This window comes from Macrosteles quadrilineatus, unplaced genomic scaffold, assembly GCF_028750875.1.
Source record: "Macrosteles quadrilineatus isolate MER2022 unplaced genomic scaffold, UCM_ALF_1.0 Scaffold_1__1_contigs__length_201487025, whole genome shotgun sequence".
NCBI classification, from domain to species: Eukaryota; Metazoa; Arthropoda; class Insecta; order Hemiptera; family Cicadellidae; genus Macrosteles; species Macrosteles quadrilineatus.
Genome location: NW_026542594.1, coordinates 175,528,963 through 175,546,826, shown reverse-complemented (window position 1 = coordinate 175,546,826; position 17,864 = coordinate 175,528,963). Strand labels below are relative to the sequence as shown.

Below are 17,864 nucleotides of genomic sequence, written 5' to 3'. Positions count from 1 at the left end.
GTAGAGGTTTTATTTTTATTTTCGAAGTTAATATTTTAGTTAATTACGACCAGTGTTTCACTCACGGAATTAACGCCTAATTATTAATTTGTTTAAATTAGGGCCTAACCCGGGCAGTGATGAATGTGTCATTCACTGAAAGCTGATGCTTTAACGACCATATCTGAGCCCATATTTTAAAACTTAACTAGTATTATTACTACTAACCCTGGACTAACTCAATTAGTTTAGCTATCCGAGGCCGACAGTACAATTTTGTCCCAGGACGAAATTGCACCGTCACATAATAATGCAAATATTTTTTAAATTAATATTCTTTAACTTATTTCCAACAATTTAAGGGGAAAGAGTAATTAATCATATAACAGTCAATTATAATAGCATTAATAATCTAACGGTAATTAATTAATCTATATTCAAATACCAGTATCCTCTCTAACTCCAAAAAAAAAAAAATAACTACTTATGATGCCTTAACAGAATCATATTATACTGTGTAGTTTCAAAAATGTTTGAAGTATTGCGACCATTGCAACTGTCGGCTACTCTTTCACCACTTGAAAACTCTCTATATCAACAATCACAGATAGCTCAGTGGTAAGGTAAGGTACTTCGGCTGATAAGTCGAAGGACCCGGGATCGAGACCCGTCTGGGCCAAAAAATTTTGTTCTAGCTTTTTTTTCAAAATTTGTTTTTATGAACTATTTAATCAATTTACTCAACTAATAATTATGCTTTTCGTACTAAATCTTTATTATTTTGTGTGAAATAAAACGGTTGGTTGGATATCAGTTGTGTTATGGTTAGTTGGTCATCAGTATTTTTGGATGGTTGGGCCATTGTTGGACAATGGTTGGCTGGAAAACAGTTTAAAGAGGTGACATTTCTACCGTTGGCCAACTGTGTGGCTCCACAATTTACCAACGTTGGCCCAACCATCTGTGCTACATGGGCTATTAGATATTGTACTAGCTAGGAATAAATATGTTATAGTGGCTGGTGACATAAATATTAACACATTAGGAAATGATAGGAATGCCACGGATCTAAACTCCGTTCTAGTTAGACATGGAATGCAATATCTGGTTGATTTTCCCACAAGGGTAGTAGGGCCCTCGGAATCTGCAATAGACAACTTTTTGACAAATATTCCCAAATCTAATCTAAAAATAGAGGGACTGGTTACATATCTATCTGATCATGATGCTCAAATTTTAACCCTTGATAAATTAACCAAAAAAACGTGGAAAAACGAGTCACTGAAGTATTTAGACTATAACCTATCTGATGAAAATCTAATTAATTTCAAAATATCATTACAAAACGAGTCCTGGTTTGAAGTTTTTAATGCAAACTGTGAACAAAAATACGAAACATTTTATAAAATTTTCAAATCACATTTTATCACAGCATTTCCAAAACAAGTAATAAAGAAACAAACTAACAGTAAAGAGTGGTATACTTATTCATTAAAGGAGGAATTCAAAAAAATCGTGGAATCATCAAAATTAGCTAGATTATTAAAAGACGAAAACTTGTCTAACCTCTGTAAAACAAAAATGAAGACTTTTAAAAAATCGGCAAACAAAACTAAAAGATTACACTACGATAAAAAAATAAATAACTCGGATAATGTTATGAAAACAACCTGGAAAATTATAAATAAAGAAGTAGGTAACAAAGAAAATAACTTAGTGAATGACATGACCATTGCGTACAAAGGAACAACTATTGCAGATCCCAGGGCAATATCTAATGTACTAAATTACTACTTTGTAAGTTTATCTGGAAAGAATGGTTCTGTAAACTGTAATAAATTGTTAGATAATCACCAGCCAGTACTAACAAATTGTGTCAAATCTAAAACATTATTTCGATGTGAACCTGTTTCATGTGAGGAAGTAGAAAAACTGATAAACTCTTTAAGTAACAAACCTTCACGTGGGCACGACGAAATTCCCGTTAAAGTAATAAAATATACAAAACAAGAACTAGTTCCAATTTTTACTCATTTAATTAATTCATCTTTTATATCCGGTCATTTTCCAAAATTATTAAAAGTTGCTAAGGTTGTGCCTATTTTCAAAAAGGGGGACCCTCAGTGCGTAGAAAACTATCGACCAATATCACTTTTGCCAGTTATTTCAAAATTATTTGAAAAGGCAATGAAAATTAGGCTAGTGTCTTTTATAGAAAATAACAACCTTCTATTTAGTGGCCAACATGGTTTTCGCTCAGGCAGATCAACAATTACAGCTGCTTCAAGTTTTTTTGAGAGTATAATAAATTCAATTGATAGCCACGAAAATGTTATAGGAATATCAATGGACCTTACGAAGGCTTTTGATAGGGTATGTCACCAAACTCTAATACTCAAACTAGAAGATATGGGAGTAAGAGGTCACATTTTGGCGTGGTTCAAATCATATTTATCGGAAAGAAAGCAATACGTTGAAATCATGTCTAATAAAAATAATTGGCTGGTAAAAAACAGATCAGAAATAAAACTTAATCACTTTGGTGTCCCTCAGGGTTCAATACTAGGCCCTGTTTTATTCCTTTGCTACATTGATAAGATTCCAAATGTTCTGTCGTGTGTACCTTGTGGAAATATGTGTTTATATGCTGATGACATTAACTTAAAAATTACAGGAAAAACAGTAGAACATATCGAAATAGATACCTTTATAGAACTTGCAAATATTAAAAATTATTTACTATCCAACAATCTCAAAATAAACAAAAGTAAAACTTATTTTATATCATTTTCAACTAAGCAATGTAAAAACAAAATAGAACCGTTGATTATTTTGGATTCCAATGAAATCAAACAAGTTGAAAAAATAGATTTTTAGGTTTAAAAGTTGATAAACATCTATCCTGGCAGGACCACGTCGATCATGTTTGCTCAAAGATAAATTCAGGGATATTTGCTTTGAAAAAGATGTCATTTCTATGTAATATCAATACTTTGAAAACAATATATTATTCTCTTGTCCATAGCCACATTTCATACTGTATATCTTTATATGGAGCTACAACTAAGAAAAATCTTAATCGAATCTTAAAATTACAGCAAAGGGCATTAAGAACAATGATGGGACTAAAAAATGATGAATGTGTTAAAATTCATTTCAAAAATTTTTAAAATATTAACTGTGTTTGCCCAATACATTTTTGAAACTGCTCTAATAGCGAAAGAAAGTATATCAGATAACGCACAATTATGCTACAATACAAGAGGAAAAGCCCTAAGAGAAAATAGTCGCAACCATCTTTTATTTTCAAATAAAAAGCCAACCTGTGCCGGAAGAAGATTTTTACGGTTTCTTCCAAATCATTTAAAACCCATTGGCAACTCAATCAAATTTAAAAACAAATTAAAAAATTATCTCATAGAAATCGCTCCCTACTCCATTAAAGAGGTGTTTCCCCAATTAACCTGATTTTATTTTTAGTTTCTTAGTATTATATAAATTGTAATTTTAGCTTATAACTTTATTTACTAGGTTAGGAATCTGACACTATTCAATGTACAATGTACAATTGTTGAATAAAGATATTGAAATGAAATGAAATGAAAATAACCCTAGATGGATCAAATAAATTAGCTATGAATAAGTTTAAATGAATTTTATTTTTACACATCCAATTTAGAATTTTTGTACATATTCTGACGGTAGTTAGTGTTTATTGTGGGACAATTCAAACCCAATCTCAAACATAGCTCCACCAAAGTCGGAAGTGCTCCTAGGATAACAATAAATTCCTAGGCTTGTCTCAATGATTAGCTTAAGACTCTGTCATCAAACAGCTGAAGTTTAAATTCAATCGAATCAGTGTAATTTCACAGGTTTGTCTAACTGAAGGTTCTTCTTGGCAATACAAGAGCTGCTGATCCAAAAATTGGTGATGGAAGAGAAGCTACTCCAATGATCCATTTCCCCTCCTGTTAGACATAAACAAAATTAGTAAAATAATAGTAAAAAGGTTTAAGCTTTGTGTAAACACTCATCCAGCCTACTCTCAAAATATTTTCTAGCACTTCCCTTAAAATCTAGTGACAACCTCAGTATTAATCTTATAATTCAGAGGGGGAGAACTAAAAGAGGGTGTGATCATTTTCAAAACTTCAATGACTAGTAAATACTCATGACCCCAAACTGAAACTGATCCCAATCCCAATACCAATGCTGATCCCAATGACTTAGTGATAATTCACTAACAGTTGCAATTTAACTTGTACTGTAGACTGTCAAAAGTCAATAGTTATTTGTGTAACTGGTGGGCAAAGTGGCACTTTGCTGCACACGAGAGCAATGTTGACGAGAATGACGGAACGATCTCGAGTGCAGCAAAGGCCTTTTGCACTCGTGTTACACATTATATTTTTCCTACAGTCACTATAAAGCATATAAATAATTAGTCTTTCAAACACTATACAACTTGTTTTATGTTCAGCTGGCAACACAAATAGGTGCCCTACAGAAAGTAGTACCCGGTACGTATCACTCCGCTATTTTTCCTCAGCAAGAAATGTGCTCCGTGTTTTGAGAATATAGTTCCGTATGTTTTTGTAATTTGAAGTGGTTTCCGCGCCTAAAAAAAAGCTTTAAAGGTATTTTCTTGTTTATTAAGATCATAGGAATGTTTTAAAAACGTTTAAAAGAAAAGTCCAGAAAGTTCAGAAATACCGAAACTATAAACACAAAATGGCAGGTTAAATCGTAGTTTTAATAGTCAATCAGCTGCTCATAGTATTATTATCTTTAAGTATTGCCAACCTATTTCCAAGCGTACACGGATTACGTGCATAATAGAACCACACTGTTTTGTGTTGTTTCGTCGGAATCCTGATGTGCGGCAAAGTATAAACCTTACGACAAAGTATAAACCGTACGGCAAACTATAAATATGCAGCAAGCAGCTTTCTGTACTATAAACAGTACAAGGAAGCCAACTTTGTCGGGTGACTGTAGGAAAAACATTTTGGACCAGACTATTCACTGACTAGAAACTGCTCAATGGGATCGAACACCTCAACTGAAAATATTTGGGACTCCTCTACCTCAACATGAATCAATTTCCAGTACTATATATATTTTGGTTATTGTTTCATCCATCTAAATGATGGATTAAGTGCCCGGACTATGAATTGTCAGATTATTGAGAGTAGACCATGGTTAGCAGTGTTTTTACCTCTATGTTCCAGCACTCGACTGTGTCCAAAGCACATTCATGTTGTGTGTTCAACCCTCCCATGATGAACATGTATTTACTGTTACCTGAAACATGACCACATTGTTAAAGGGAGTCAATGAGACAGATAACACAGTTATTAATAGAACATTACATACAGCTGACACTCTTATATAGTTCTGGGCTTCTGGACAGCTGAACGAATGTTCCGTGTCCTAAGCAGGGGTTTCCCAGTGTAGCGGCCGGCCCTTTACTGCCTTTCAACTAAGTTCACACCAAAGGGTACTAGGGAACCCAAAAGCAACAAATAATTTTCTTTAATATTACAAGTACGACAAAAAATTTTGCATTGTGGTTTCTGTTTATTTCATACGAAATTACATGCAAATTGGTCAACGTTAACACATTTTATTGTTGCGAAATAAACATAAATTAACGTTAACCGATTTACAAGAAATTTTGTCTAAAATTAACAGGGATTCTTAGATAAACCTCAGTACCTATTGCATTTGTTTCATTTCTATTTATAATATTAAAGGAAAGCACTTACTGGGCTCCCTAGTCCACTTTGGTGTGAACTCAGTCAAGAAACAGGATTACTGGTAAACAATACCCAATTTTGGGAACGGACCCAAACCATCAGCATATGTTGTCCAAAACTTTAGTAGATGTGTATTATAAAATAAAAATAGATTGACAACTCTGAAAGATTGAATTATACAGAAAGAAACTGTTGGAAAAAAATGTTCATTACAAATTAAATTGTCCTGAATTTAGTTTGTCGGAAATATAGAAGGATTAGAATGGCTGGGCTTGTATTCAGAAGAGAGGATGTTGGCTATAACAAGTTACGGTATTAAAAGAAAAACCGTCAGTTAATCGAAAGGCCGATCGTGGATGTTGCCGTAATCGCGGCAGACAATCACTACTCTGTCACATGATAACGGGTGTTGCCGCCGTCACGGGAGACGATTGCTGATGTCATGGAGACTACATCACGGAGTTACGCTAAGGGGTGTTGTCGTGGTTGCGGGAGACAATTCTTCAAGTCGTGAAAACTGCAGGTTATGCTCCTCCCGATATCTGATCATGGCCTGGTCCTGTCATGGTCGGATATGTGGGGTTCTACTGTATCACTGTTTTTGGCAACATGAGGCATTTGTAGTTGAAAATCCAACAATTTACCTTGACTCTCCCGTATAGAGACTGCAGTATGGTTATGTCTAGGTTTTCCCATTGTATCTGCATTACCCCACAGCCTTGATTGCTCGTCCCAAACATCTATCTGCAAAGAAATTGTTTAACATTTTAATTAAATCATTAAAATATAACAGTGTAGCACAATAATGTGTACATATTTGTATACAATACCTTTAATTCACCCTTTAAAATTTTTGGAAATATCTGATTGTGTTCATTCATAAGTTTAGGTCTCATAAGACAAAGAGTAAATTTTTTTTTTATGCAGGATCATATTTGTAAAAAATTGGTTGTGACATAATTTACAAAATAAAATAAAGATTTCAAAGACCATTGACAAGTTAACAATTACAGATTACAAAGTGATTCACCTGTTTCCCGCTGCCTCGAAGGCTGGAATTCTGCAGTCCGATAGCTCCGCCCACGATGTAGATCTTGTTGTTTGTTGGAACCATTACTCCGTAGGCGAGCGTGAACCTCAATGTGGAGCATTCAAACCACCTTACGTCATAAATAAGTTGAGTGAAATGCAACTACTTAAATTTAACTTTTTAGCTTACTTTGTGTTAATTCATACTCATATATTCCTCGTACCTTAAGGAGTCATTTGTAATAGAAACTAGGAATGGAGAAATTTGAATGCTTTCATGCACTATTTTTGTGGACAAGAGCTTAAGAGGTATTAATCTACTTGAAACCTCACATTGCTAAAGAATGGTAGTTGATATGCATTATCCTGTCTTTTTTACACCATAAAATAAATCCATTAAATAGGTAACATTTATACTTGTAAGTTAAAGTTGATTGTGATTTTAATGCTATATTATTTTACTTTTTAAAACATTAGTGTGGGTAATTCAACATTTTACCCACGTTAAGCTATTCCGAGTTTAAAAGTATAACAAAAATTGTAGTAAAAGCAACAATTTTTGTAGGTACAAATGAAAATTAGGGATGTTTTCAACAGTAGAGTATATGGATCATCCTGTGAAACTTATTTAATGTTTTTCGATACAATTTCTTTGGTACAACTATACAGAGTGGAAATAAGTCCAACGACGGTAAAATATTTCAGAAATTAATAAAGATAGAGCTTCAAAACTTGGTACACTGTTGCTGGGCATTAAAATAATTTTTACACAGTAGCCTATTCAGTGATATGCCACCTCCTCAGTAGGGCGCCCGCTAGAAATCGGAAGAAAATCATAAACGTATGCATAGGTCAATATGCACATTGAATTAAAGGTCTTTATTAGTAGAATATAATGCCGCAAACTTTAGCTCAAAAGACCAACTGAGTAAAAAATGGCAGCCGTTCAAAGATAAAAAATGGCAGATTCAAGAAATCTTTGAACGGTTGCCATATTTTACTCATTTGTCTGTTTGGGATGGGGTTTGCGGCGTTGTATTTACCTAACAAAGATCTTAAATTTGATATGCATATCAACCTATACTTACATTTAAGATTTCTTCTGACTCCTAGCAGGCCTTCCCCCTGTTGAGGTAGCGCATCACTGAATAATTTGTAAAATGATTTTAATACCCAGTAACTATGTACCAAGTTTTAATGCTCTATCTTTATTACTTCTTGAAATATTTAGGGCTTTTTTCCACTCTGTATTAGAACTATGTGCTGTATTAAGTGTTACTGACAGGAGGTGTTAAGACATTACAGCAGGAGGTTGTATTCCCATCCCCACCACAGTGTGAGGCTTAACCCATTGGCGCCGACTTACGAGCGTTACTCGTACGGCCGCTGCAGGCCCGGAGGCCGACTTACGATAGCCGCTCGTGTCACCGCTAGGCAGCGCCATTTTTTATTTAGTTATTATTATTTTTCGCCCTTTTTGTTTCTTCTTACTATTATAATGTTTATAAATATCTTGCTTCTTGATTTGCGTATTTACTCATTTATTTTAGCGAATAACAAACAATTTTGTGTTGCCATGGAAACCACATATCACCAAAAATCAGCTGCGGTAAGGTAAACAAACAATTTTAAAAAAAAGTTATTACTTATAAAAGTACACAACTTTTGATGTTTCTACGTAGGGAATCGATCGACCTTTATAATAGTAGTGTTATTTGGTGTCTGGATTAATCTTGGAATTTGTATATCAAGTTTACTTTCAAAATATTGTTCTGAAAATTTTTATTTTTATAATCTTTATATATATATATTTTTTTAGTTTAGAACTTTGACTATCCAATTAACACATTTCTGTAGACAATTTTACTGTGAACAAAATGGTGAAAGAATTATTAATTTATTACCTAAGGTTTTCTTTCTATAGCAGTTAAAGTAAAAGTCTACAAATGCGGTAAAATTAATTGCCGCCAGAGGGTGCTGCAGGTAGCGGATTAATTTCTTCCCCAATGGGTTAAGTAAGGGAGCTTACAATCGAAAATTCACCTCCTGTGGGAACCCGGCTTTAGAGCACAATTAATTGGATATCTATCATTAATTGTGCCCTTGGTGATCTTAAACTTGAGAGTACCATTGTATATCTAAATAATTTTGTGTGCCAGTGCCAGTACTACTCACATATTTTGCTCCCAGTCGTAGTACTCAACTCTGTTGGTTGCTATCTCTGTCCACTCACTACTCGTGGATCTTCTCAGTATTACACCCCCAGCCACCCAAATCTTGCCTCTGAACTCACTAACAACTGCTCCGGCGCGAGGCACGTGCATCGGCGCAACAGAAACCCAACTGTTGGAGCCTGAGTCAAACCTTTCTACCTTCGACATTGCACTATACCAACAACAAACATTTATTGATAAATCAACGATAAGAATAAACAATAGTAAGAATAAAATTTTGTTACCTGTCATGAAACCGGTCTCTCAGTAAAATGCGTATGCAGACAGCAGATGGTGGGCATCTTTGAAATGGACGCCACTTTTAACTACTTTATGCTGTAACAGTTACTTTTTACTGGTTATTTTAATTTTCACAACAAAGCGTCACTTTATTTAGCGGTGTTTTGTCAAAATGGGTGAAAGAAAACATTTGTTTGTTTGTGATTTAAATCAAGGCCAGAAGAAAAAAAGTTGCAATGCCTCTGGGAAGCAGAAATAAATAATCCATTAGGAAAAATAGCTGGTCAGTATCGGCAAACATTAAATTTTTTAACAAATAAATTATTTTTACATTTTTTTATTTATAACAAATAATTAAAATGATTAGTGCTGAGTTAGAGTTAATCTTTGGCACAGCCAAAGAGTGTCAAGGCCATTCTTTGGCAGCTAGGAAAACCCGCATTTATAAAAGAAAAACATACATTTCCTTCTCATTTCTTCCGCCAATAGCGTAGAGTCTGTTGTTGCAGCCGACGAGACCAAAGTTTTGACGAGCCTGAAGCATGTCTTTGATGCGAGTCCAAGTCTTGTAGTGAGGGTCGTACCTCCACACTTTGCGGCTGACGGCTCCTGGCTCAGACTCATGCTTTGATGGATGTCTACCTCCTGATCACAAAGAAATAAAAGGAGGTGCTTGGTAGATAAAAACAACAAAAACAATTAAAAAGTAACTTGGTGAAACTTTATTGCTACGGGTGCTGCAAAAGATGAAGACAGAGACAATTATTTTTTCCTACAGTTACCTCTTAACCTGACAAAGCGGGCTTTCTTGTACTGATTATAGCACGGAAAGTAACTAATTGCTGCATTTACTTACTTTTGCCGCACTTGTTTCCTTTTGCCGCACTCTAGTATTTCAACCAAACAACACAAAAAAGTGTTATTTTTTTAGGTACAGTTGAACCTCTACAAGACGAATTTCAAGGGGTACGGGAAAAATTCGTACTATAGAGGTATTCTTAATAAAGAGGGTCGTTTTATCGAGGTTTAATGCTGCTGTTCTTCTTCTTATAGAGGTTTCTCCTCGCTCCAAGGTTTCTCCAAACAATGACTGAGGAAGGAGGAGGGATGGGTGGGGGTTTCATGTTGAGACAAGCTTCTGTTTGTTTTGAAAACTACGTACTATGGAGGTTAAGATTATGATAAATTCGTCTTATAGAGGTCACGTTCGTCTTGTAGAGGTTTTGTCCCAAGAATATTCGTTGTATAGAGGTTAATCAGTCCTAGCCCATATCACAAACAAATTCGTCTTATGGAGGTTTTTAACTTAATTACTACGTTGTATAGAGGTGTTTTTAGCATTGACCTATATGAAAGTGTCAAGGGGATTTAAAAAAATTCGTCTTATCGAGGAATTTGTTTTATCGAGGTTCGTACAAACGAGGTTCAACTGTACAAGTAATACGTGTATGCTTGAAAATAAGTTTGGCAACAAAACGACTACCATCAGCTGGTGCAGTGTTTCCCATTTTGCTCAACGCTTGGATTTAACCTAACCTAAAACGTGTTGTTAGGTGTTTGAAAGACTAATTATTTCTATGCTTTATAGTAACTGTAGGAAAAATATAATGTGTAACACAAGCGCTTTTGTAACTCGTGAAACTTTCCACACTTGCCTGTGGCTCGTGCCTAAACTCTGTGTGCAGCAAAAAGCCACTTCACACACTAGTTACACAAATAACTTATTGTATTCATAGGATACAAACACACAAGGTATATCTATTTTTAGCTTTTCAACTGTTTCTTCCAATACCGAAATATTTTATAGCCACATGAAAAATTAGTTAATAATAAAGGTAGGAATGGATGGTTTGCCACATCTAAAGGAAAATGTTTAAAGCTTAGAATAAATCTATCTATCGACTTTAGCCATTAAAAACCCCTATAAAGAAGAAGAATCCCAGAATTATTCCCAAAAATTTAACAGAAAATTGGGTTTTCCTGCGGCGAGGAGCCTTGTTGCGGCGTCCGTGAATGCGATCCACGAAGCTATGGTTTTTTTCTCTTGCTATGGCCATGGTTTTTAACCCTTCATTGGTTACACTTTATGTGTTAAACCAGAGGTCTTGTCAAAAAGAGCCACTTCAGGCACCAGCAATGAAATATACTATCTCTTTACAGATATATTTACAGTGACAATAATGTTTGTACAGTGACCATATCTGTAGAAAAGTCATTTCGGGATGGTTCTTGCAGTTACCTGCAATATATATTCTCTCCTGGAAGTAGGTAATGCTGTGATAATGTATTGGCTCCGGCATCACCCCGCACCGCCTCCATTCGTTGTATTCTGGGTGATAGAACAAGATAGAAGATTCCCAAGGATCATTGGCATATGGGGTTTTCCCTCCAAAAAGAAAAACAGTCTCTTTTTCCAAACGTAGAGGAAGTTGATTGTCGACATTCTTCCTAAAAAATTGTATCTTTGGGAATAGTAATTTTTAGTATTTTTCTATGATACAAAATAATGTGGATTGTTAAAATATAAGCAAGTTTAATTTGTTTACCCCTGTGCTTCACTCAAACGATCTCAGCCTCAACAGTACCTAAGAATGTATAAAAGAAACTTAACGTTTGTAATATTTTTTTGTTCAGAAAGGCACATGTAAATTTTCTTTCTCTTCAATTTCAAGGGAAAAAGAAAAAGTGAGTGATAAGTTCATGTGTGAGATTTTAGGTCAGGACCATAAAAGTGGTTCAACAACTCCCAATGTAATATTGTACCTTAATGTCATAAAGAAAATATTAATACTGTATACACAAAATAACATGTTTAATTCTAGCCAAAAATAATTCTAATAATTCTAATTCTAAACTAATTCTAGTAAAAATCCTCTAACAAATCCATTCTTGTGAAATTGTGGATATTTATAGGCATGATCTGTGGATTCGATACTCCCTGGTGTGGAATAACATCCACACTAGTGAGCACACTACAACTATTCGCAGTACTATCCTGATAATTAGACCAATTTGTAAATTACAAAGCAAAATGTGGTAGGGATTCCATTAAGTTATAAGCTGTAGGTCCTTTAGTTGCCATTGGCTTTAAGGGCTATTAACAGTCCTGTCTAAGGAACAACATTATTGTTAGTCTTGTCTTGTGTCTGACTTGGTCAACATGGCCTTAGTCAGTAACAAGACTACAAGATCGCGTCACTCATCTTACACTCCATTAAAGATCTTGGCTTAAAATACCTACCTTTCTATGGTCGCATTTCAGATTAAATTTTTAAATTAAAGTATTAAATTATTTGTGAATGTGTTCCACAATAGTATATTACGTTACTAGTCCTGAAAATAAGTGTTTACCGGACGAGTGTGGTCGTTCCCGTGCGAGACGAAGTCGAGTACGGGATTACCATAAGAGTCCGGTACACACATTTTGGACGAGTTACGTACGATAGTTTACGCCATACTACTTAATTCGTACGAATCCTTATATATTTCAACCAACTAAAGGACTAAACATCACCAGTCATAACCTCTAAGAGAGGTTATGTTTTTGTTTATAACCAATCATTGCCACGCAAATACAGTATAATCAGCTGATTGGTGTCCGGTAAAACTCATTGCAGAACAGTATTACGCAATGAAACCCCATTTGAATAAGCTGGCGGCAAACAGCTGTTTTCTGGACTAAATCCTTGCGTGGGAAGTTCGTCAAAATAATGTAGTGTGGCGTAAAACATTTTTTCGACATGTAGAACTAGAAGGTACTACAACATAAGATACTAAAATCTACACTGAAATATGTTTGCTCACCCTGAAAAGTGTGTGGAAGATCTAATAAGTCTTGATGGGAGAGAAGGATCAGACCTAGCCTGTCTGGGTACATTTTTACTCATTTTCATGTCACAATAAACATCTTTCGAGAGTTTCCTCGATGAATACTGTCGGTAAGCTTTCTGAATTTTTCTAGCCGCATCGTCCATTAAAGCGGAACTGAGTTTCCTTGAAGAGTATTGCCTGTAGGCTTTTTGAATTTTACGTGCAGCATCATCTTTTTCTTTGAAGGACGGTTCATAATGTGTTTTATTGGTGTTTCTCAAGTTGTATTTGTTTTGCAAATAGATAAGCTGGCCTCTATACTCTGAATGGTAAGGGTTGCGATTATCTGGGAATAATGCAGCGTTTTTTCCTTCTCTTTCTGGTAAGTTGTAACAAAACTTCTGCTCCTTGGGTTCCTTCTGCGGCAAACAATCCATGTGTGTGCCGTTAGCCAGTTGTAGCCTGATCTGTAAAATTCAACAAATAAAAACTTTAATCACCTATTTAAATTGGAAAATCAAAAGCTCAGCTAAGGATAAAATACTGTTCTGGCAAAAAATATTTCAAACTAATCCCTTTTAAATTAAAAAAAAGTTTCAATCAAATGTTTTGTTTACCAAACGTGTAGTTACCCTGCCAGCAACAATAGAATATGTGAGTTTATTGTTTTGGTGTATACACAAATATTGTACTACTGCTAGTTTTACTCATGCTTTGCAACGAGATATGTTCATAGACATAACAACGATTCTTTAGAAAACTAATTACAGCAACAGCTCTAATTATCAAGTGAAACAGATTTTCCATAATGCAAATGGAATGGTGCACCAGAGTAGCTTTACTCAGATAATATTGAAAGTGTGAAATAATAAATATAATTTCAGAAACTTAGACACAAAAAAATGTAACCATAAAAGTATCTCATTGTTTTCACAAAGACCAATCAATATCTACTTCCCAACAGTTGTACATCAGAACTTTTAAAGCCCAAGAGGCCGAGTCTTAAGTCGATGTTTAATGGTAATAGACCATTAATGATTCTGGATACACAGTCTTTGTGCACATTTTTTTGATAGTTTGTTCAAGCATTTAAGCTTGATGGAGAGATAATACAGAGACAGACACCTTGTTTTTATCTAGTATATATAGAAACAGAAAGATTAGGTTTTGATTGGACAGATTTAATTTATCGCTCACCTATCCGATGGTAAGCCCGAACCATTTATTCAAAACAAACTATCAAACTGTCCTTTGGACATCCATAGCTTACTCAAATCAAGGTTTGGAAGAGTAATTGAAAGACCAAGAACGGAGGATTTGACTCATTAAACAAGAAAGTGTTGTACACTTCTAAAGCCACATCACCTATATAGTGGTCAGCAATATAGCGATTTTTTGTTTAACTTAGGCATCTTTTCGGAGCCAAAATAAAGGGTAAACCGGTGTGTGAACCTTTTTCAATTTTCAAACACGTTGCCACTAAGGTTTGGATTTTAATGCTTATGGGGCTTGTAATGTCACCATCGTGGTTTGAGGTAAGAATAAGAATAAGAATAAGAATAAGAATAAGAATAAGAATAAGAATAAGAATGCTTTATTGCCGTTACACTGGTTTACATGCATGGCACAGTCAAGGAAATGTCTTAGAACTAAAGGTTTTAACTAAGGTTTAATTTAACATCGTTTATAAAGTCTATTTCTCTATATGGACACAGGTTTAACAGGTAGTTTTTAAGTACTAATTTAAATTTAAAACAATTAAAACATCTTATTCTATTAGGTAACATATTATAATACTGTTTGGATTTTTCAATAAAACTAGTAGCTGTGGTGCTGTATCGACACTGTCTAGATATAAAATTGCAGCGGTTTCGTGTGTTGTAACTGTGTACATTTTCATGTGTGTCTGTTTTACTAAAACTATTTTTTGCAAACACAAGGCAGTCTAAAATATACATTGCTTGTAAAGTTAAAATATTAGCCTCCCTAAATAATGGTTTACAGTGTGTTCTAAAATCAACATTGTACATGATTTTTATTGCTCGTTTTTGCAATGACAAAAGTTTTTTTTTATAATTACTACCTCCCCATACAATTGTTCCATAACTTAGATTAGAATGTATATGTGCATAGTAAATGCATTTCAAGGTATTAAAATCTACACTGTTCTTAAGCATGTTTATTATAAATATTCCTTTGTTAAGTTTTTTAGCCGTATAATCAATATGAACTTTCCACTTTAAGTTAGATTCTATAAAAAACACCTAAAATTTTACACATTTTTTATTATGCCTATTATTAAAACTAATACATAAATCTTTAGTTTTTTCTACATTTAAAAACAATTTATTGGCCTTACACCAGTCTTCGATTAAGCTATCTGCTTTGTATGCCATTACTGTTGAATTTAGCAAATTCTCACTTTGAATTTGTATTGCTAAATCATCTGCAAAAAGATAAGGCTTAACATTGAGGTTTAGAATATTTTTAGGCAAATCATTAATGTAAATGATGAAGCATACTGGGCCCAAAATTGAGCCCTGTGGGACACCATGTAACACCTCTTTATAATCAGAAAAAACACCATTGCAATAAACACTTTGATATCTTTTATACAGATATGATTAAAAAAATGTTAAAGTATTTTCTTCAAACTTATAAAAGGCAAGTTTTTGTAGTAGTAGATCATGGGACACAGTGTCAAAAGCTTTTTTCATATCATAAAATTTCAACGAAACATTATTTTGCATTTCTAACTCATCTAAACAATAAGAAATTAGATTCTGAACTGCATCTTTAGTTCCTCTATTTGCTCTAAAACCAAATTGACTAAAATTAAATAGATCATTTCCTTCAAAATACGATACAACTTGGTCATTTATCAAACTTTCAAAAACTTTACTAATAACAGGAATAATACTGATGGGTCTATAGTTATTTAAATCTAATCTATCACCGGTTTTATGTACAGGAATTACTTTAACACATTTTAAACAATCAGGATATATACCCTCAACAATACAAAGATTAAATAAATAAGTTAGTACTTCAACTATATACACTGCAGCCATTTTCATAATATCTGAGTTTAATCCATAAACATCTAGACATCTACTACTACTTAGCCTATTAATTTTCTCAAATACCTGTTCAACAGAAAATGGTTTTAATTTAAAACTAATATCTGTCATTGTGTCCATACCCCTCAACACATTAATATAGACCTCAGAAGATTTGTTCGATGTAGATAAATTATTAATCAAATTATTTACAGAGTCTAAGAAATGGTTATTTAAAGATTGAGGGTCGAGAGAATTTTTACTTTTGCTTTTTCTATTGACACTAACTTTTTTATTTATTATACTCCACATTTCTTTCGACTTATTCTTTGCTGTAGATATTTTGTTTGAGTTGTAATTTACTTTTGCTTCTTTAATAAGTTTTCTGTATGTTCTTTCAGTTATCTTATATTCCTCTTTGCATGTTTTATTACCTGTCATTTTAAATTCATCCAAAAACTCAATACATTTTTGTTTCAAACACTGCAATTCATTTGTATACCAACGGTTGTCATATTTATCCTCACTACTCTTATCTGCTACCAATTTGATTGGCATTGTAAAATCTAAAACACTTAAAAAAATATTCAAAAACAGGTCAAATTTCTCATTTAATGTTTCTAATGAATAAACACTAAGCCAATTTACTTTACTTAAATTTGAACATAATAAAACACCACTCATTTTATTAATGGGCCGTGAGATCTTAAAACTATTTTGCCCATTCATACACCTGGAATGTAATCTAGTAGATAACATAATTGCATAGTGATCTGATACAAGGGTGGGAACAACACAACCAGTCCTGTTATCTCTGTGAATGTTGGTTGCAATGTTATCAATACAAGTTCCAAGTTTGACAATTTTACCTTTTCTCATATTAGGCCTAGTGATTTCTAATGTAACCAAATGTAGATTAAAAGCATTAAATGTATTAGTTACTTCTTTTCGTTGATTACAGTCAATATCAAGGAAATCCACATTAAAATCACCACATAGAATAATATCAACATTAAGCTTATTTACTAACATTAAACACTCAAACAAAATATTTAAAAATTCCTTAAGATATTTTTCGTTTGGTCTGTAAATACAAATACAAACCAACTTTTGTGATAAAAAATATGCAGTGGATATTTCACAAACATGTTCAGATGATAACTTATTTACATTTTCTAAAGTTTTAACATTATCTATATACTTAGTAAAAATTGCACAGCCTCCTTTTGACATATTAGATCTACAGAAAGAATTAATGTGACTAAAATTATTTATATTTAACATTTTCATTTCATCCTTATTTAACCAGTGTTCTGCTATACATAATACATTTACATCATTAGTATGGAGAAAATGCTCTATAACATCAATTTTATTTCCTATTCCTTGAACATTCCAAAATAAAACATTTAAAACTAACTCTGTCAGTGACCCACCTAGGTTATTTTTGGATTTGTTTTGTTTCTGATGTTTTTTAAATTGTCTTGGCTCATGATGTCTGAAGTGGAGAAGCCGAGGAAGGGTGTGCTGACAATATCTGGTCCATGGACGAGTTGTGGAGTCTGGCACAGGCTGCTGCCTCTGTTGTCAGTCTGGGCCTCACAGATCTCTTCATGCTCCAACTCATTTTCTTTTACTCTGTCTGACGCTGGTGAATGTCTAACTTTGCTGGTTACAAATGTTGATCCGTTTGAAGAATTGTGCAGCTTGATTGTTACATGAAGAGCAATGATGTTCCATAACAGTTCCTTACCTTTTTTATTTAGGTGAAG

At 33.8% G+C, this 17,864-nt stretch overlaps 1 protein-coding gene across 1 annotated transcript in view; it reads right to left on the bottom strand.

Moving 5' to 3' along the window:
• Positions 1-3,743: 3,743 nt before the first annotated feature.
• Positions 3,744-17,864, bottom strand: part of LOC129002709 (uncharacterized) — a 46,373-nt gene continuing 32,252 nt past the window's right edge. Inside the window, exons 17-24 of the mRNA XM_054430719.1 lie at positions 13,028-13,500; positions 11,463-11,671; positions 9,685-9,868; positions 8,946-9,155; positions 6,772-6,901; positions 6,386-6,485; positions 5,201-5,286; positions 3,744-3,950 (exon numbers count right to left, since the gene is read on the bottom strand). Coding sequence (XP_054286694.1) covers positions 3,861-3,950; positions 5,201-5,286; positions 6,386-6,485; positions 6,772-6,901; positions 8,946-9,155; positions 9,685-9,868; positions 11,463-11,671; positions 13,028-13,500 — 1,482 coding nt within the window. The 3' untranslated portion in view covers positions 3,744-3,860. The remainder of the gene's footprint in view (positions 3,951-5,200; positions 5,287-6,385; positions 6,486-6,771; positions 6,902-8,945; positions 9,156-9,684; positions 9,869-11,462; positions 11,672-13,027; positions 13,501-17,864) is intronic.